The sequence below is a fragment of the Gorilla gorilla genome, chromosome 8 (assembly GCF_029281585.2).
Source record: "Gorilla gorilla gorilla isolate KB3781 chromosome 8, NHGRI_mGorGor1-v2.1_pri, whole genome shotgun sequence".
NCBI lineage: Eukaryota > Metazoa > Chordata > Mammalia > Primates > Hominidae > Gorilla > Gorilla gorilla.
The window spans coordinates 114,296,114-114,317,363 of NC_073232.2; the positions used below are offsets into that span (position 1 = coordinate 114,296,114).

General features: G+C 44.2%; 1 protein-coding gene across 8 annotated transcripts in view; it reads right to left on the minus strand.

The window, feature by feature from the left end:
* ARMH3 (armadillo like helical domain containing 3) overlaps window positions 1–21,250 on the minus strand; it is a 211,171-nt gene that overhangs the window by 182,462 nt on the left and 7,459 nt on the right. For all 8 annotated transcript variants that reach the window (XR_008668997.2, XM_019035495.3, XM_004049989.5 and 5 more), the window contains exons 2-5: window positions 12,500–12,612; window positions 5,692–5,748; window positions 5,435–5,581; window positions 2,093–2,200 (exon numbers count right to left, since the gene is read on the minus strand). Coding sequence is in view for 7 of the 8 variants with exons in the window: in XM_019035495.3 (XP_018891040.2) it covers window positions 2,093–2,200; window positions 5,435–5,581; window positions 5,692–5,748; window positions 12,500–12,601 (414 nt within the window). In the remaining variant the exon portion in view is untranslated. The remainder of the gene's footprint in view (window positions 1–2,092; window positions 2,201–5,434; window positions 5,582–5,691; window positions 5,749–12,499; window positions 12,613–21,250) is intronic.

The following is a 21,250-nucleotide window of genomic DNA, read 5'->3' on the forward strand; positions in this document are numbered from 1 at the left end:
GATATATCAAGCAAGAAGTACTTATGGGATGTGTCAGTGAGTACACTCAGCAAGTACTTGCAGAGGATACAACTCTGAGATCATGAAGAGACATTAAGGCTAAAGACAGACACTTAGCAGTCATCAACATACAAGCAGTAGTTAGAACTATGAGAATGAGGAGCTATCTGGGATTTTACCATGACATATATATGAACTGCAAAAGGCCAGAATTTAAAAATAACTCTAAGTATTAAATATTTGTATATTCATAATTATATATTAATAACTTTTTTGGTAACCTAATCATTATAAAGATTCTCTGGTATACAGATTTATTTTAAATTTAATGAGTGACAGAAGACTGTTCTTCAAAGTTCAAATAACATTCATTCAATATGGTGTCCAACACTGCAAATCATATATCTGATAAGGGACATATTCAGAATACGAAAAGAACTCTTATAACTCAACAAAAAAAGACACCCCCATCTAGAAACGGACAAAGGATATGAAAGACATTTCTCAAAAAAAAAAATAAAGAAAAGACAGACAAAAACAACTGTTGACATAATGTGCAGAAACTTGAACCCTCATACATTGCTAGTGGAATTATAAAATGGAACAGCCACTATGGAAAAATGGTTTGGTAGTTCCTAAAATGTCAAATATAGAGTTACCATGTGACCCAGCAATTCTACACCTAGGTATATGCCCAAGAGAATTTAAAACATATGTGTGGTCTGAGTGCAGTGGGTCATGCTTATAATCTCAGCACTTTGGAAGGCTGAGGCAGGAGGATCACCTGAGGCCAGGAGTTCAAGACCAGCTGGGTCAACATAGCAAGACCTCATCTCATGAACAAATAAATAAATAAATAAGAGCATACATCCATACAGAAACTTATACATGAACGTTCATAGCAGCATTATTCCTAATAGCCAAAATGTTGAAAGGACCCAAATATCTATCAACTGAGGAATGGCTAAACAAAATATAGTGAGTATCTCCAGCCAAAGGAATATTATTAGGCAATAAAAAGGAATGAAATACTGATACATCCTATAATATGGAGGAACCACAAAAACATTATGTGAAGTAACTGCCAGACTCAAAAGGCTACATATGATATGATTCCATTTATATGAGGTGTCCAGAACAGCTAAACCCATAGAGACATAAAGCAGATTAATGCTTGCCAAGGGTTAAGAAGAGTGGAGAACTGGGGAATGACTGCTAATGGGTACAAGTTTTCTTTCTAGGGTGATGAAAATGTTCTGAAATTAATAGTGATGATAATTGTATAATTCTATGAATATACTAAAATCCACTGGATTGTACACTTTATTTATTTTCTTCTTTTTGAGACAGGGTCTTGCTCTGTTGCCCAGCCTGGAGTGCAGTGGCATGATCTTGGCTCACTGCAACCTCCACCTCCCAGGTTCAAGCAAGTCCTACCACTTCAGCCTCCCCCAACTAGCTGGGACTTACAGGCACGTGCCACCATACGCAGCTAATTTTTGTATTTTTTGTGAAGACGAGGTTTTGCCATGTTGCCCACGCTGGTCTCAAACTCCTTAGCTCAAGCAATCCGCCTGCCTTGGCCTCCCAAAGCGCTAGGATTACAGGCATGAGCCATGGCGCCTGGTCAGATTGTACAATCTAAAAGGGTGGATTTATGCTATATGAATTATAAGGCTGTTATTTTAAAAAGATAGTGTCAAACAGCAGGAAGAAAAATTCTGATAAAATCAAAGTAATTGTGTTAAATAAGCTTAAAGTTTAGAATTAAAATTACCCTTGTATGTTGTTATATTTTATTTAAATTCATAAATGTTCTTAAGAATGTATGATCATATGATACAAGTAATAAAATAAACTATTCTGTCTTTATCCCGCAGGGAAAGAATACCTCCATTCAAATTTGAATTTAAAATTTTCCTTTATTCAGATAAAGCAAATCTGTGAAATAAAAACATCTAAATGCAAGGCCAAATTCAATCATCTGTATCTTTCTGAGTCCAAATCTTTGAGTACATTTGTCTGCTGATAGTGTCCAGGAACAGCTGTCAGAAGCTGCCATCCACAGGCACATCTGCAGCTTATGCCTCACCTTCATGCACAGCTCCGCCTTGTCAAAGCCCATCAGCATGTTGATAATGTCAAACCCAGAGGTAGACTTATTCTTTTGATGGACTCCTCGAATGAGTGCGCACAGGGTCTGCAGAAATGAGAGAAAGAATTCTTTCTGGAGAGGAAGTCTCAGGGTCTGTAGACCCACACTGCAGCCTCATCCTTACACAGCTGACACTGAATAAATTCAATTTCTCTGAGTTCTGAGCTCCAAAACACAGTCTGAGTTTTTGTGGGGTTTTCTGTTTGGTTCGGGCTTTTTTTTTTTTTTTTGAGACAAGGTCTCGCTCTTCACCAAGACTGTAGTGCAGTGGCATAATCACAGCTCACTACAGCCTTGACCTCCTGGGCTCAGGTGATCCTCCCACCTCAGCCTTCCAAGTAGCTGAGATGACAGGTGTGCTCCACCACATCTGGTTAATTTTTTTATTTTTTGTAGAGACAGGGTCTCACCATGTTGCCCAGACTGGTCTCCAACACCTGGGCTCCAGTGATCCTCCTGCCTCAGCCTCCCAAAGTTCTGGAATTAGAAATGTGAGCCACTGTGCCCAGCCCAGTCTGAGTCTCAGTATGTGCAAAATCCAGCAAATAAAAGAGGAACAGTAACTGAGACTGCTGTCATCCTCATTTTTTATTTTCTTGTCATCTTGTTTTTAAAAATTATAAAGCAGACTGGGAGGTGATATTCAAAGATTAAAAATAGTTCTTGAGTTCAATCACGGGATTGGTGGAGTTTTCCTTTATTTACAATTAATTTTGGGACCGGACGCAGTGGCTCAAGCCTGTAATCCCAACACTTTGGGAGGCTGAGGCAAGTGGATCACCTGAGGTCAGGAGTTCGAGACCAGCTTGGCCAACATGGTGAAACCCAGTCTCTATTAAAAATACAAAAAATTAGCCAAGTGTGGAGGCAGATGCCTGTAATCCCAGCTACTCGGGAGGCTGAGGCAGGAGAATCCTTGAACCCAGGAGACGGATGTTGCAGTGAGCCGAGATCGCTCCATTGCACTCCAGCCTGGGCAACAAGAGTGAAACTCCGTCTCAAAAATAATAATAATAATGATTTTGGCATTTATATTACAGTTTAACAGTTTTTTTTGTTTTGTTTTGTTTTGTTTTGTTTTTGTTTTTGTTTGAGACGGAGTCTCACTCTGTCACCCAGGCTGGAGTGCAGTGGCGTGAGTGATCCCGCCTCACTGCAACCTCCACCTCCTGGGTTCAAGTGATTCCCATGCTTCGGTCTTCCTAGTAGCTGGAGTTACAGGTGTGCACCACCACGCCTGGCTAATTTTTGTAGTTTTTTAATAGAGACAGGTTTTCATCATGTTGGCCAGGCTGGTATTGAACTCCTGCCAGTGATCTGCCCCACTCAGCCTCCCAAAGTGTTGGGATTACAGGCGTGAGCCACCACGCCTGGCCAACAGTTTTTATAATTATTTTTAATAACTATAACAGTTAAGTCCCTTATATAATAGCCAACTGCTTCAAATCTTAAAATCTTCATAATCCTCATCCACTACTTACTAGCTGTGAGAACCCAGACACACACATTAGTTAACTTTCCAGTGGCTCAGTTTTCTCATCTATAAAGTAGGAATGATAATAATAGCATCCATCTTGTAGGAACATTATGAGGGCTATGTGAAATAATACTGTAAAGTACTTAGTCCCTGGAACTCTGTTAGAGCTCAGTAAGTATAAGCTATTATAACAATGTACAATATTTTATGGGTCACTAAGTGGCTTAATGTCAACTTATTTCCACTGAAATAAAACAGTCTACAATTCATGCCCACACAATGAGCACTGCAATTACTGGAAGTACAATTTCCAACTTTCATTGAGCCCCTATGCTACAACTTAAAAGGTGGAACTTATTGTGCCAAAAGTTAACAAAGCTATAGACTAAACATGGTCCATCTTTCTGGGACATCAACTCAAGAAGTAATTATTATTGCCATTCTACAGATGAGAAAACTGGGGCTCATAAAGTGATCTGCCTAACTAGTATGTTAGAAACGTAAACCCAATCTATCACAAGTTCCAATAAAATTATGTATCCCATCATGGATTCTTCATATTCTTTTTTTTTTGAGACGGAGTCTCGCTCTGTCGCCCAGGCTGGAGTGCAGTGGCACCATGTCAGCTCACTGCAAGCTCCGTCTCCCAGTTCACACCATTCTCTCACCTCAGCCTCCCAAGTAGCTGGGATTACAGGCATGCACCACCACGCCCGGCTAATTTTTTGTATTTTTAGTAGAGATGGGGTTTCCCCCTGTTAGCCAGGATGGTCTCGATCTCCTGATCTCGTGATCCGCCCGCCTTGGCCTCCCAAAGTGCTGGGATTACAGGCATGAGCCACCGCGCCCAGCCCAGGATTCTTCATATTCTAAACCTATCAATCACTGCCCTAAGTACTCTCAATCTAGACTATACTAAACTTACTAGACTAAATTACTAGAGTACTATTTGCTATGCACTGCTCTCTGGGCACAAGGAGTATTCTACTCACTGGAAACAAACTACTGAATGAAACTCTCAAAGTCTCTTCCCTCAAGAACTCTGTAGTATATCTCTATCATCCAGCCCAATGCCTGGCACATAACAATTCAAGGAATAGTTGTTGAATGAATTTTATGATCATGCCACCTAACATAAAGAACAGTTTCTTAATGTTTTCTGAATTACAGATTCCTTTCAAAATCTTTGGTTTTTGAGATGGAGTCTCGCTCTGTTGCCCAGGCTGGGGTGCAGTGGTGCAATCTCGGCTCACTGCAACCTCCGTCTCCCGAGTTCAAGCAATTCTCCTGCCTCAACCTCCTGAGTAGATGGGATTACAGGTGCCCACCACCATGCCCGGCTAATTTTTGTATTTTTAGTAGAGGTGGGTTTCACCATGTTGGTCAGGCTGGTCTCGAACTCCTGACCTCAAGTGATCTGCCCACCTCAGCCTCCCACAGTGCTAGGATTACAGGCGTGAGCCACCATGCCCAGCAGTCTTCTGATTTTTGATAAAGACTAATCATTCTTGCCTCAGTTTCCTCTCTACTTCTTCCCTTTCTCAAGCAAAAACAAGAATTCTGTCTAAGAATCTACCTTAGCATTAGATCAAATTATACAAATGGATACGATTACTCCTAAGTGTCAATTTGTATAAATAGAAAGATGGCTAAACAAACATGGCATAAATATTTGGTAACTTACAGAAATAAAAAAGAAAACCTCATACCTCAGAGCAACTCTAGGTTCCTCAGTTCCAACAGATGTTTTACAATTCCTTTCTCCTGTTAAACAAGACTTCCCCAGTCTCCCAGCCTTGTACCTGCAATGCATTGACAACCCGAATTGGATGATCCTCTCCCAGAGCCTGGATGCAGTGTTGGAATAGGCAATTAATATTGTCCTTGATCTTCATTAACTCCTCACCATCAAGAGATTCCAGCTTGCCTTCTAGGTACTCTAAATTCACCTGCCAAGGAAACAAATAAGGGGCAGAGTGCATTTTTAGCTTAGCGCCTAGAATATATGAGAAGGCAATTTTAGTTACCAGGAAATTCCACAGATGCCACCAACTCTTACCTTCATGAGAAAGAGCTCCTCCCAAAACCGAGGACTGCACTTACTGGGGTCCTCTGTCTGAAACCAGAATACAAGCACATTCAGCCTTCCCAGCTAACACCAAAAGCATTAAGAATACTATACATAGTCAACCTTAGTTTTCTTTTTTTTTTTTTTGAGATGGAATCTCGCTGTCGCCCAGGCTGGAGTGCAGTGGCGTGATCTCGGCTCACTGCAGGCTCTGCCCCCCAGGGTTCACGCCATTCCCCTGCCTCAGCCTCCTGAGTAGCTGGGACTACAGGCGCCCACCACCTCGCCCGGCTAATTTTTTGTATTTTCAGTAGAGACAGGGTTTCACCATGTTAGCCAGGATGGTCTTGATCTGACCTCATGATCCGCCCGCCTCGGACTCCCAAAGTGCTGGGATTACAGGCGTGAGCCACCGCACCCGGCCCCTTAGTTTTCAAAATTAACTTTGAAAATTCTTGGTCATTCTAAACTGCTAGAAGGGGAAAAAGAACACTTATCTCTTTGTGTTTTTTTTCCCAAGTGGAAAACTGTGTGCATGGATATATATTCTCTGCACCAAAAGTTAAATAATAGCTCAAAGAACTTCCCTAAAATATTTATCTTCTAGCAAGAAATGAACATAAACATCAGAATAAGTTAGTCACATCACAACATGCCTCCCGTGCATTGGTACAGTGTTGTTTTCAAACCTATTCACATATGTGAAATACAATCCAGTGAGCCAGGAAGGACAGATATTATCACCATCCTCCCATTTTAGGAAAGAGAGTACACAAGTTAAGTGACTTACACAAGTTCAGGAGCCAGAATTCAGATCACCTCAGTAATACCACAGTGGTTTTTACAGCATGCTGTGTTGACTGTTTCTACTTGCCCTCCATATGCATTTAGTATTCTGTACAGAGCTTTTAATGTGCTCTAAATTTCTTAATTTAAATTGGTCCAAAGAGTAAGCAAAATTATCATGCTAAAATCCAAAATTTCCTAGCAATAATTTTCAAACAAATTCTAGGAAGTCAGAAGCTGCTGGTTAATGGGTAAAACAAGAAAAAGAGAACCCCGGCCAGGCACGGTGGCCCATGCCTGTAATCCCAGCACTTTGGGAGGCTGAGTTGGGCAGATCACGAGGTCAGGAGATCGAGACCATCCTGGCTAACACGGTGAAACCCCATCTCTACTAAAAATACAAAAAATTAGCCAGGCGTGGTGGTGGGCACCTGTAGTCCCAGCTACTAGGGAGGCTGAGGCAGGAGAATGGCGTGAAGCCGGGAGGCGGAGCTTGCAGTGAGCCGAGATCACACTGCTGCACTCCAGCCTGGGCCACAGAGTGAGACTCCGTCTCAAAAAAAAAAAAAAAAAGAGAAGCCCTACTTTAAAGAAAGGGGAATGGCATAAAATAAGTAGGTCAATAGCCCACTACCACCTTATTTTAAGCTGACCTTTTAAAACTACTACCAGGAGACAGCCAGGCGCAGTGGCCCATGCCTGTAATCCCAGCTACTCGGGAGGCTGAGGCAGGAGAATCGCTTGAACCCAGGAGGCAGAGGTCACGGAGAGCTGAGATCGTGCCGTTGCACTCCACCCTGGGCAACAAGAGCAAAACTCCATCTCAAAAACAAAAATAAATTAATAAAAAATAAAAATAAATAAGTAAATAGGCCAGGCACAGTGGCTCACACCTGTAACGTCAGCACTTTGTAGGGCTGAGGCGGGTGGATCACCTCAGGTCAAGAGTTTGAGACCAGCCTGGCCAACACGGTGAAACCCCATCTCTACTGAAAATACAAAAATGGCTGGGCACGGTGGCTCACACCTGTAATCCCAGCACTTTGGGAGGCCAAGTCCAAGGCGACCGGATCACGAGGTCAGGAGATGGAGGCCATCCTGGCTAACACAGTGAAATAAAAAATACAAAAAATTAGCCAGGTGTGGTGCAAGGAGCCTGTAGTCCCAGCTACTCAGGAGGCTGAGGCAGGAGAATGGCTTGAACCCGGGAGGTGGAGGTTGCAGTGAGCCACGATTGTGCCACTACACTCCGGCCTGGGCAACAGAGCAAGACTCAGTCTCAAAAAAGAAAACAAGCTCTCCCTTCTCCCTTCTCCCTCTCCCCACGGTCTCCCTCTCCCTCTCTTTCCACAGTCTCCCTCTGATGCCGAGCCGAAGCTGGACTGTACTGCTGCCATCTCGGCTCACTGCAACCTCCCTGCCTGATTCTCCTGCCTCAGCCTGCCGAGTGCCTGAGATTGCAGGCGCGCGCTGCCACGCCTGACTGGTTTTCATATTTTTTTGGTGGAGACGGGGTTTCGCTGTGTTGGCCGGGCTGGTCTCCAGCTCCCAACCGCGAGTGATCCGCCAGCCTCGGCCTCCCGAGGTGCCGGGATTGCAGACAGAGTCTCATTCACTCAGTGCTCAATGTTGCCCAGGCTGGAGTGCAGTGGCATGATCTCGGCTCGCTACATCCTCCACCTCCCAGCCACCTGCCTTGGCCTCCCAAAGGGCCGAGATTGCAGCCTCTGCCCGGCCGCCACCCCGTCTGGGAAGTGAGGAGCGTCTCCGCCTGGCCGCCCAACGTCTGGGATGTGAGGAGCCCCTCTGCCCGGCTGCCCAGTCTGGGAAGTGAGGAGCGACTCTTCCCGGCCGCCATCCCGTCTAGGAAGTGAGGAGCATCTCTGCCCAGCCGCCCATCGTCTGAGATGTGGGGAGCGCCTCTGCCCGGCCGCGACCCCATCTGGGAGGTGGGGAGCGTCTCCGCCCGGCCGCCCCGTCTGGGAAGTGAGGAGCGCCTCCGCCCAGCAGCCACCCCGTCCGGGAGGGAGGTGGGGGGCAGCCCCCGCCCGGCCAGCCGCCCCATCCGGGAGGGAGGTGGGGGGTCAGCTCCCGCCCGGCCAGCCGCCCCGTCCGGGAGGGAGGTGGGGGGGCAGCCCCCGCCCGGCCAGCCGCCCCGTCCGGGAGGGAGGTGGGGGGTCAGCTCCCGCCCGGCCAGCCGCCCCGTCCGGGAGGGAGGTGGGGGGGTCAGCCCCCGCCCGGCCAGCTGCCCCGTCCGGGAGGGAGATGGGGGGCGCCTCCGCCCAGCCGCCGCCCCGTCCGGGAGGTGGGGGGCACCTCTGCCCGGCCGCCCCTTCTGGGAAGTGAGGAGCCCCTCTGCCCGGCCACCACCCCATCTGGGAGGTGTACCCAACAGCTCATTGAGAACGGGCCATGATGACGATGGCGGTTTTGTGGAATAGAAAAGGGGGAAAGGTGGGGAAAAGCTAGAGAAATCAGATTGTTGCTGTGTCTGTGTAGAAAGAAGTAGACATGGGAGACTTCATTTTGTTCTGTACTGGGAGGGGTTCTTCTGCCTTGGGATGCTGTTGATCTGTGACCTTGCCCCCAGCCCTGTGCTCTCTGGGGCATGTGCTGTGTCCACTCAGGGTTAAATGGATTAAGAGCAGTGCAAGATGTGCTTTGTTAAACAGATGCTTGAAGGCAGCATGCTCGTTAAGAGTCATCACCACTCCCTAATCTCAAGTACCCAGGGACACAAACACTGCGGCCGCAGGGTCCTCTGCCTAGGAAAACCAGAGACCTTTGTTCACTTGTTTATCTGCTGACCTTCCCTCCACTATTGTCCTATGACCCTGCCAAATCTCTCTCTCCGAGAAACACCCAAGAATGATCAATTAAAAAAAAAAAAAGAAAACAAAACAAAACAAAAATTAGCCAGGCATGGTGGCATGCGCCTATAATCCCAGCTACTTGGGAGGCTGAGGCAGGAGAATTGCTTGAACCCAGGAGGTGGAGGCTGTAGTGAGCCGAGATCACGCCACTGCACTCCAGCTTGGGCGACAGAGCAAGACACCATCTCAAAATAAATAAATAAATAAATAATTGATTAATTAATTAAAATAAAACAGCATAAAATTACTACCAGTAACTAATGTCATCAGTAGTTAAGTCCTGATCTAATAAAATATTAATAATCTCTTCTGGATTTTGTTTTTTTTTTTTTTTTTGAGATGGATTCTTGCTCTGTCACCCAGGCTGTAGTGCAATGGCAAGATCTCAGGTCACTGCAACCTCTGCCTCCCGGGTTCAAGCGATTCTCCTGCCTTGGACTCATATAAATAGCTGGGATTATAAGCATGCACCACCACGCCCAGCTAATTTTTGCATTTTTAGTAGACATGGGGTTTTACTACCTTGGCCAGGCTGGTCTCAAACATCTGACCTCATGTGATCCGCCCCCCTTGGCCTCACAAACTGCTGGGATTACAGGCGTGAGCCACCACGCCTAGCCTCTTCTGGATTTTTAATTGAGAATGGCATAAAGAAGCAACATCTCTGGCCTTCTCACAACGCCCTCATTTTTAAATTAATTATTTATTTTATTTATTTACTTATTTTAGGACAAGTTCTCACTCTGTCACCCAGGCTGGGTGCAATGGTGCAATTACAGCTAGCTGCTGCCTTGAACTCCTGGGCTCAAGGGATCCTCCCACCTCAGCCTCCTATAGTAGCTAGGAGTAGCTGGTACTACCTGGGACTACAGATACATACCACTACACCCACTTAATTTTGTTATTAGAGAGGGGAGTCTCGATATGTTGCCCGAGATGGTCTCAAACTTCTGGCCTCAAGCAATCCATGCACCTCAGCCTCCCAGGGTAGCTGGGATTACAGGTGTGAGCTACCACGCCCAGCCACTTAATGGATTCTATCTATCACTTTCTCTCAAGTCCTGCTCCCAAGCAGAGGTCACAGTTTGACCCTCACACTTCTGTAATATCACTGTATTGTCTACAAATGAAACTGAGGGAATTCATGGAACTGGCACTTCCCATCCCCAAAGCTCACTCAAGCAGGAGTTGTATACACCAAGCTTGCGTAAGAAAGAAAGAATCCTTTTTTTTTTTTCTTTTTTGAGATGGAGTCTCGCTCTGTCGCCCAGGCTGGAGTGCAGTGGCGTGATCTCAGCTCACTGCAAGCTCCACCTCCCTGGTTCATGCCATTCTCCTACCTCAGCCTCCCAAGTAGCTGGGACTACAGGCGCCCACCACCATGCTAGGCTAATTTTTTGTATTTTTAGTAGAGACAGGGTTTCGCCATGTTAGCCAGGATGGTCTCGATCTCCTGACCTCGTGATCCGCCCGCCTCGGCCTCCCAAAGTGCTGAGATTACAGGCATGAGCCACCACGCCCAGCCAAAAGAATCCTAATAGGATCCTAGCACCTACTTATTTTCTCTGTATAGCTGCTTGTACTGGCCTGGGCAATCTGTATTAATTTTCTGCACTCTGTTTCCAAGGCTTGCCAAAGTTAGGTATTTTAGTGGACTGAATTATTTATTCTTAGCCATGGCTTTGGAATCAGGCACCAGGGTTCAAATCACAGCTCCATCACCTTCCAGCAGAGATCTCAAATTACTTCATCTGTTAAATGAGGATACCACCAGTGCCCTCACAGAATTCCTGTCAGAATTAGAACTCCTCTATATTTAGTGATACATTTAGAATGCTCCAGGCACATAATAGAAACCCAATATATGGTCTTTTTTTTTTTCTTTTTTTTGAGATAGGGTCTCACTCTTGCCCAAGCTAGAATGCAGTGGCATGATCACAGTTCACTGCAGCCTTGACCTCCTGGGCTTAAGCAATCCTCCCACTTCAGCCTCCCAAGTAGCTGGGACTACATGCACACGCCACACCTGGATAATTTTTGTATTTTTTTTGTAGAGACGAGGTTTTGCCATGTTGCCCAGGCTGGTCTTGAACTCCTGGGCTCAAGAGATCCACCCACTCAGCCTCCCAAAGTGCTAGGATTACAGGCATGGGCCACTACACCCAGCCAGTAATTCTTTTTGTAAGTATTATTCTACTTTATGCGTACTACTTATGACCAGAATTTCAGAAGGCAAGTACCCCTGCAGCATATCTAATTAATCTTCCTTGATAGTGTATTTTTTTTTTTTGAGATAGGGTCTTACTCTGTTGCCCAGGCTGGAGTGTAGTGGCACAATCTCGGCTCACTGCAACCTCTGCCTCCTGGGTTCAAGTGATTCTTGTGCCTCAGCCTCCCGAATAGCTGGGATTACAGGAGCGCACCACCATGCCCGGCTAAGTTTTGTATTTTTAGTAGAAACGGGGTTTCACCATGTTGGTCAGGCTGGTCTTGAACTCTTGACCTTGTGATCCACCCACCTCACCCTCCCAAAGTGCTGGGATTACAGGCGGGAGCCACCATGCCCAGCCCCTGATAGGGTATATTTTACAATACAGGCTTGGACCAATCGGTTCTGAAGACCCAAAGAAATCCCCCACCCAATTACTAATAATTCCTCAGTTATCCCCTATAGTTGGAGAATGAGATAGTCCTAAGTAATTATTTCCTTTACCAACAACTTGAGATGGAATACAATAATGTATCCTTTAAAAGTATCTGAATTATAGAATTCTAGGTCCAAAAGAAACTTCATGAGACATCTAGGATAAGATAGCCCAAAGTTAGAGCATAAGGAGAGCAAGTCTTTCTTTAAAATATTCAGAAAAGGAGCTTCCCCAGCCTTCCTCCCTCCTTTCAATTGTTTTACCTGGCTCATGGCAACAACCTATAAGGACAACACAATAACAACCTATATTAATTAATACATGATTATAATCTCTACTCTGACAGCTTTCATTTTTGCCCTCAAACCCTCTTTCTCTCCCCCGTCCCACATCCCCCAAGGAACCTGAAGGTAGCAGGCAGAGGTAAGGGTATTTCTCATCTTGGACTAAGAAACTAAAGACTCAAGCTGTACACAACAAGGCTGCAGGCCTTACCATGAAGATCTCATCATACATCAGCACCACTTTTTCCTTCAGTGGTTTTTTGGAGGCTGAAGATTTCCGGAGCAAACCTCCACGTTTCTCTACCTGTGCCATGGTTAGAGAATCTGTGAACAGAAAGTCACATTTTAGAATAGCGAAAATACTCAGTATGATACTATAATGGCAGATATATGTCATACATTTGTCCAAGCCCATAGAATATACAACACCAAGAGTGAATCCTAATGTAAACTGTGGACTTTGGGTGGTAACAATATATGACTGTAAGTTCATCATTTATAACAAATGCCACTCTAGTGGGGGATGTTGTCAATAGAGGAGGCAATGCATGTGTGAAGGAAGCAGACGTATGGGCTATCTCTGCCCTCTCCTTTCAATTTTGCTGTGAACCTAAAAACAGCTCTAAAAAAATTAAATCTTAGAAAAGAAAAGAAAGCCAGTCAGTGCCAGAATGCTCTCCAAGGTGCTGGAGTCACTGACGTACCACTTAATGAGAAAACGTTTAGGAAGAAGAACTGATAAACAACCATGCTACAGAGCTTGTGCATCTGTCCAACACTCCCCTCCCTGACTAGGTAATGTCAAGGTTTAAATCATTACTTGGCCAACAGCACAACACATTCTACATTCTTAAAATGTGCCAGTGGACAAGGCTTAAAGCAGATCCAAAACCAAACACAAAAGTGTAACTCGCTCCATCTGTAATAGGTCTGGCCATATATTTGAGGTTGATGGAAGGAAGGCAGCAAAGTACACACTGCCCACAGACTGACGGTGAAGTTAAATTTCAAATATTGATCGAGCTTAGGACCATTAAGGCAGAAAGTGTGCTGCAGACTGATGTGCTTCATTGATTTCCCCAAAGTAAGTAGGTCCTCGTCACTGCAAAGTACTTGGCCTTCACTGCCTCATAAATCACACTGCACTGGACTGTCTTTAGAAATTCCTCTGGAAAGAGACCCAAGGCAGAAAATAGCAGCTAAGAGGCCAAAAAAATATGATTTTAAAATAACTGAATAGAGTAATATACTACTTTCAAATTTAATTGTGTACGTATATATATATATTATATATATATGTGTATGTAAAACACTATTGCAGATCAAACTCCAAGGTATTTTTCAATTCTATATAAAAGTAGTTTCATGAATCATGGCCAAATGTTCCCATCTTGCTTCAAGGAATTCTCGATTTTTTTTTTTCAATTGAGAACCCGAAATCCCACAGGTCTTTACTGCGAATTTACACATATTCCCTTCACCTCCCAGGTTCTTTTCATTATTAACAAAGTTCCTCTCTTTCCTTTAAATCCTACGCTCTAGATATGAAACTTAATCTCACCCAATGACAAGTATGTGAGATAGGGAGAGGCCAGATTTTACTTCCAGACAAAACCGACACAGCAGAACTAATTTTGATCAGTGACTTTTGGAAAATGTGCACTATCTTTCTGATCAAAATCAAAATTTTGTTTAAGGAAGAGATGTATCCAATAGTACAAAAGATTGTATCTTAGACATTGTCCTTCTCTAACACATACAGCAAAAAGAGATTCATCTTTGAGCATACACTAAAGCACAGGAAATTTCTCCAACTAGATATTTTTATTTTATTTTTAGACTTTTTTTTTTTTTGATATGGAGTCTCACCCTGTCACCCAGGCTGGAGTACAATGGCGTGATCTCAGCTCACTGAAACCTGTCTCCCAGGTTCAAGTGATTCTCCTGCCTCAGCCTCCCAAGTAGCTGGGCTTACAGGTGTGTACCACCATGCCTGGCTAATTTTTTGTATCTTTAGTAGAGACGGGGTTTCACTATGTTGGCCAGGCTGCTCTCAAACTCCTGACCTCATGATCCGCCTGCCTCGGCCTCCCAAAGTGCTGGGATTACAGGCGTGAGCCACTGTCCCCAGCCTGACCTAAAATTTTACTAAGACATATCTCTATCGAGGCTTAATTTAGCCCTCAAATTCTGTTATGGTCCAGAGAAAACTGATGAAAAAAATAATAACAATAACGAAAAGAGAAGACTCTTTGGGACAATTTACATTGTATTGATCATGGCTTTTCCTTAAAGCATGAAATACAGCCTCCATTCAACATGTCTTTTAAACATGTTGTCAAGAGGAAGATGTCCTTATCCAGGAAAAATAAATTGGAAATCAAGAGAATCCTATTAGAATAAATCAAAAGCAATGCAATTCTAAACCTAGTGGATATGGATCTTGCCTGTGCTCAGCTTCAACCAGCTGATTAGCAGGAAGAGTGGGAACCACAAGTTCTTAGACGTGATAAGTACATGTTTACAAATATCCCCTTCTGAGGATTTATAATTGGGTTACAGCTAATCAATGTCCACCCCAAATCTAATAAATTCACTTTCTCTATTTCAGAATCAATACTTTCTAATAAGCAAAGGGAACAGGAGAGGAGGGAAAAACAATTCCAATCCAAACTACCAAATTTCCTAAGAAATTAAATTCTTTTCATCATTTTACTCCTTCCATGTGGAGCAGCAGGAAAATCAGCCAAGGCCTCAACTCATTACTCTCTGTCATCACAGGCAACTGAAATTTACCACCCAAGCTGCCTGAAATGTGACTGGAAAATGACAACATAAAGTCTTCTCCTCCTGCCAGCACTCCTACCCAGGGAGTTTCTAAGGTGGCAGACTGGGAGAACTATAGAACTCTAACAAAACTTTTTCCTTGGGTCTCAGAAATTAAGCCTATGCTCCTAATTTTGAAAGTAAAATATCGGCCGGGTGCAGTGGCTCATGCCTGTAATCGCAGCACTTTGGGAGGCCAAGGTGGGCGGATCACCTGAGGTTGGGAGTTCGAGATCAGCCTGACCAACATGCAGAAACCCCGTCTCTACTAAAAATACAAAATTAGCCAGGCATGATGGCTCATGCCTGTAATCCCAGCCACTCAGGAGGCTGAGGCAGGAGAATCGCTTGAACCTGGGAGGTGGAGGTTGCGGTGAGACGAGATTGCGCTACTGCACTCCAGCCTGGGCAACAAGAGTGAAACTCCATCTCTAAGAAAAAATAAAATATCTGATTGGTAGAGCAGAAAGTTGCAGCACATCAGTAATGTGAGTGTAATCTGTACATTCTCAAGCACTTTTTTCCTATTTCACAACCATCCCCCTCCTTCCCAGAGGAGAGAACCAGCATCAGCTGAGAAATTGCAAGGCATAATGGAACAAGCAACCAGCAGAACTGAGATTAGAACACAGGTCTCCCAACCAACTCAGCGACATGGACAAGTTACTGTGCTTCTCAGTTTCCTCACAAGTAAAACAAGAGGATTGAACCAGACTATTATCTAATGATTCTCTCAGCATCACTGAAATACCACAAATATATAAAAAGCACCTAAAGCCCTAGTTTAGGCACTATAGGATTAAAGAGAGGAAACTCCAGACTTGATTCTGTGGGAGCTCATAATCTACTGGCACAGACAGACACATAACAACCCACAGTGCAAAGCAAATCATGAGAAATAAATGGAGTAGAAGTACAAAGAAAATGCTATGGGATAATAAAGGAGAGAAAGAAACATTCTGTGACTATGCTATGACCCCTGTTGATCCAAGCTTTTAAATCCTTCTGGCAAAGAAGCAAATACAGCAAAGGCACAGTAATCCCACAGAAATGTCAGTTTAGGCTTTAAGGCAGTGTCTCAGACATAAGACATAGACAAATTATAAAAAAGAATCAGGCAACTTTTCAATACTAATTTCACCTACTATCAAACTTACAAATGGTTTCAAATCCCCTCAACTGAATGGTAAATCAATGAAGGCTTTTATTCCTAAATCTGAAAGACTGTTAGCCACGTGAGCTGCTGTCACTTCTCTCTGGAAGATACAAGTTACACAACTTTTTTTTGTTTTTTGAGACAGACTCTCACTCTGTCACCCAGGCTGGAGTGCAGTGGTGCAATCTCGGCTCACTGCAACCTCCGCCTCCTGGGTTTAAGTAATTCTTGTGCCTCAGCCTTGTGAGTAGCTGGGACTACAGATGTGTGCCACCACACCCAGCTAATTTTTTTTTTTTTTTTTTTTTTTTTGGAGATGGAGTCTCGCTCTGTCGCCCAGGCTGGAGTGCAGCGGCACCATCTCAGCTCACTGCAAGCTCCGCCTCCTGGGTTCACGCCATTCTCCTGCCTCAGCCTCCCCAGTAGCTGAGACTACAGGCGCCCGCCACCAAACCTGGCTAATTTTGTTATATTTTTAGTAGAGACGGGGTTTCACCATGTTAGCCAGGATGGTCTTGATCTCCTGACCTCGTGATCCACCCGCCTTGGCCTCCCAAAGTGCTGGGATTACAGGCACGAGCCACCGTGCCCGGCCTTTTTTTTTTTTTGAGACAGAGTCTGGCTCTGTTGTCCAGGCTGGATGCAGTGACGTGATCTCAGCTTACTGCAACCTCCACCTCCTGGGCTCAAGCCATCCTCCCGCTTCAGCCTCCCAAGTAGCTAGAACTATAGGTGCACGCCACCACACCCAGCTAATTTTTTGTATTTTTTATAGAAACAGGATTTTGTCATGTTGCCCTGGCTGGTCTCAAACTCAAGCAATCCACCTGCCTCAGCCTCCCAAAGTGCTAGAATTGCAGGCGTGAGCCACTGCACCCAGCCTTAGGTTCACATTTGTAATGGACTGTCACCAAGTATCACCCTCTCCTCACATTGAGGCAAACAAAAACAATGTTACAGCTAGATGCTAAGGTAAACATCCTAAAATACTTCAACCAGTATAGAAGGAAAAGAAGAGAAGAAAAAAGGAAGGGGAAAGAAGAAAAATGAATAAAAGTAAATGTGCACACCAGGCGTGGTGGCTCACACCTGTAATCCCAGCACTTTAGGAAGCCGAGGCGGGCAGATCACATGAGCTCAGGAGTTCGAGAACAGCCTGGGCAACATGGCAAAACCCCGTCTCTACTAAAAATGTGAAAATTAGACAGGCGTGATGGCGGGAGCCTGTAATCCCAGATACTCGGGACGCTGAAACAGGAGGATGTCTTGAGCCCAGGAGGCAAAGGTTGCAGTGAGCTAACATCACTGCATCCAGCCTGAGCAACAGAGCCAGCCCCTGTCTCAAAAAAAAAAAAAAAAAAGAGCGAAACAAAAGTAAATAGTTTAGAGGGAAAAAAATATGTACAGATCAGATATTTATTCACTCATTCATTCGACAAATTTTTTTTGAGTACCTTTTAGGCACAGGCACTGGGAACACAGCAGTAAACATGACAGAAAAGATCCCTGCTCTCACAGAATTTTCATTCCAGTAGAAGGGAAACAGACAACAAATAAGATAAACTAAGACAGTGATAAGGGCCCTGAAGACAAATTGCAAAGGGGACTACTCTCAACTGAGAGATTAAAGTAGGCCTCTTTGAGGAAATGGCACTTGGGCTAAGATCTGGAATAACAGGAAGAAACCAGGCAAGTAAAAATCTTGGGAAAATTGTTCGAGATGGAATGTCAAGTGCAAAGACCTCAAGATTTGAATGCACTTGGCGTGTTCAGGAAACAGAAATGCCACCGTGCCTAAACAGAGCATAAACATTCCTTTTCTGAAATGTTTTTGTAAAGTTTATTAAAGTGGGTCTTTTGTGTTTGTTAATTTTTTTAATATATAAGAAGAATCCAAATATCCATCAGCAGTAAATGGGACAATTATGATACAGTCATACAATAGAATACCACATAGAAATTTACAAGAGCCCATTACTGATACATGAAGCAATGTGAGTAAGTTACACAGAAAATATTGAATGAGGGCCAGGCGCGGTGGCTCACACCTGTAATCCCAGCACTTTGGGAGGCCGAGGTAGGTGGATCACTTGAGGTTGGGAGTTCGAGACCAGCCTAACCAACATGGAGAAACCCCATCTCTACTACAAATACAAAAAATTAGACGGGCATGGTGGCGCATTCCTGTAATCCCAGCTACTCAGGAGGCTGAGGCAGGAGAATCGCTTGAAGTCAGGTGGAGGAGGTTACAGTGAGATGAGATCGCACCATTGCACTCCAGCCTGGGCAACAACAGTGAAACTCCATTTCAAAAAAAATAAAAATAAAATAACAACCAGAGTCTATTTAGCTCTTATTATGTACCAGGCACTGTTCTAAGCACTTTATATATATTAATTCATTTTATCCTCATATCAACCCTATGATCCAGAAAGTTTACAATGAGAAAACTAAAGCATGAACTGGAAAAGAAAGAGAGAAAAAGAGAGAAAGAGAGGGAGAGAGAGAAAGAAAGAGAGAACGAGAGAAAAGAGAGAGAAAGAGAGAAGAGAAAAAGAAAAAAAAAGAAAAAGAAAAGAAAAGATGGGCCAGATTGGTGGCTCACGCCTGTAATCCCAGCACTTTGGAGGCCGAGGCGGGCGGATCACCTGAGGTCAGGAGTTTGAGACCAGCCTGACCAACATGGAGAAACCTCATCTCTACTAAAAATACAAAATTAGCCGGGCATGGTAGCGCATGCCTGTAATCTCAGCTACTCGAGAGGCTGAGACAGGAGAATCACTTGAACCCAGGAGGCGGAGGTTGCGGTGAGCCGAGATTGCACCACTGCACTCCAGCCTGGGCAACGAATGAAACTCCATTTCAAAAAAAGAAAAACTGAAAAGAAAATAAACTTGTCCAGATAAGTGAGTGTGGGGACTCAAACCCAGGCAGCCTGATATTAGAGTTCCTGTTCTTCTCCACTATGCTATACTGTATCTCAAAAGGCAGAGGAATGAGCAGGAGCAGAGTCATCTATACATAAACAAAGCTGAGGGCCTACAGAGAAACTGTGAAGAGGTTCTAGGTGAGTAAGGGGGAGTATGTACTCATTGGCTTTAATGAACAAACTGTGAAATGCCCAGATATCTTGAGTAGCCACCACTCTAGTTTGTCAGTGGATGAAGGTGCCATGGTAGAAAGTAAAAGATAATTGTCTGATGTATATACATCTGTCTGTAAATGTAGGTAATAGTAAAGTGAAACAGAGAGAAATAGACAAATTCACAGGAATGGCAGAAAACTTGGAGGGAAAAACAGGAGAAGAATCTGAGTGTCTAGTCAAGTTGATAGATGTATCCAACATGGTAATTTTTTTAAGGATAAAACACCCTAATGTCCACTACAGGATTTAATTGATTTTTTTTTTAACTCTCCCACTATCTTTGAGGATTTTTAATTTTTTTTCACTATTTTAATTGAGTATAGTCAGTGTTCTGAGGATAATTCTCCCTCAACTTTATAATGAATAGAAAGATACTATAAAACAGGACAGAAAAAAGAAATGGAAAACAAGTCAAGTAAGAGTCTGTACAATCCTCAGCTTAGGAGGGAGTATGTTTTAATACTGATGAGCTGTGATCCCCTATTTCAGAATCTCCTGGGGTGCCTCCTAAATATGTAAATTCTTAAGCCTTCCTACCATTCTATTGAACCAAACTTTTTTTTTTTTTTTGAGAGACAACCTCTCACTCTGTCACCCAGGCTGGGGTGCAGTGGCATGATCTCGGCTCACAGCAACCTCCGCATCCCAGGCTCAAGTGATCCTCCCACCTCAGCCTCCCAAGTAGCTGGGACTACAGGCACGTGCCACCACACCTGGCTAATTTTTGCATTTTTCTGTAGAAACGAGATTTCGCCATGTTGCCCAGGCTGGTCTCAAAACTCCTGAGCTCAAGTGATCTGCCCACTTGGCCTCCCAAAGTGCTGGGATTACAGGCATAAGCCACAGTGCCTAGCTTGGGTCTACATTTTTAACAATCACTCCAGATCAGTGATTCTCAACTGGTGCAATTTTGCCTCCCAGGGGACATTTGTCAATGTCTGGAGACATTTTTGATTGTCACAACTGGGAGAGGAGGTACTACTGGCACCTACTAGGTAGAGGCCAGGGATGCTGTTAAACATCATACAATACTCGAGGCAGCCTCCCACAACAAAGAATTATCCAGCCCAACATGTCAATATCAAAGAGGTTAAAAAACCCTGCCCCAAGTAATTCTGATGACCATTAAAGTTTGAGAAGTACTCATCCCAGCCTTAAACCAGACTTGGAAAAGGAAGAAGTATCTAGACAGATGATACTGAGAGAATAAATGAAACCTCTGCAGTCTCTAAAAAGGGCGTTGAAGCAACACTCACCTTACCACATATCATTCTCCCCACATTAAATCACACCTCCTTTGGGACTGTAGCCCATTTCCCCATAACTGAAAGAAGATCACTACAAGACACACTGACTATAGTATCCACAATACTTAGTGATGGAGATGAAAATCTTATGTAGCTATCTGTCCAAGAGTTGTGGCTAAGTCAAAGAAAATATTACCATTATCTGACCATGAGCCATTCACCCAATATACAAAGGAGGCAACACGTTTTTGTTTTGTTTCATTTTGAGACAGTGTCTCACTGTGTCGCCCAGGCTGGAGTGCAATGGCACGATTTCAGTTCACTGCAACCTCCGCTTCCTGGGTTCCAGCAATTCTCCTGCCTCAGCCTCTCAAGTAGCTGGGACTACAGGCGCATGCCACCACACCCAGCTAATTTTAGTATTTTTTTGTACAGTCAGGGCTTCACCAAGTTGGCCAGGCTGGTCTCGAACTCATCTTAAGTTATCCGCCTGCCTCAGCCTCCCAAAGTGCTGAGATTACAGGCATGAGCCACCGCACCCAGCTGAGACAACATGTTTATATCAAGCCAGCAATAGTCTCCTACCCT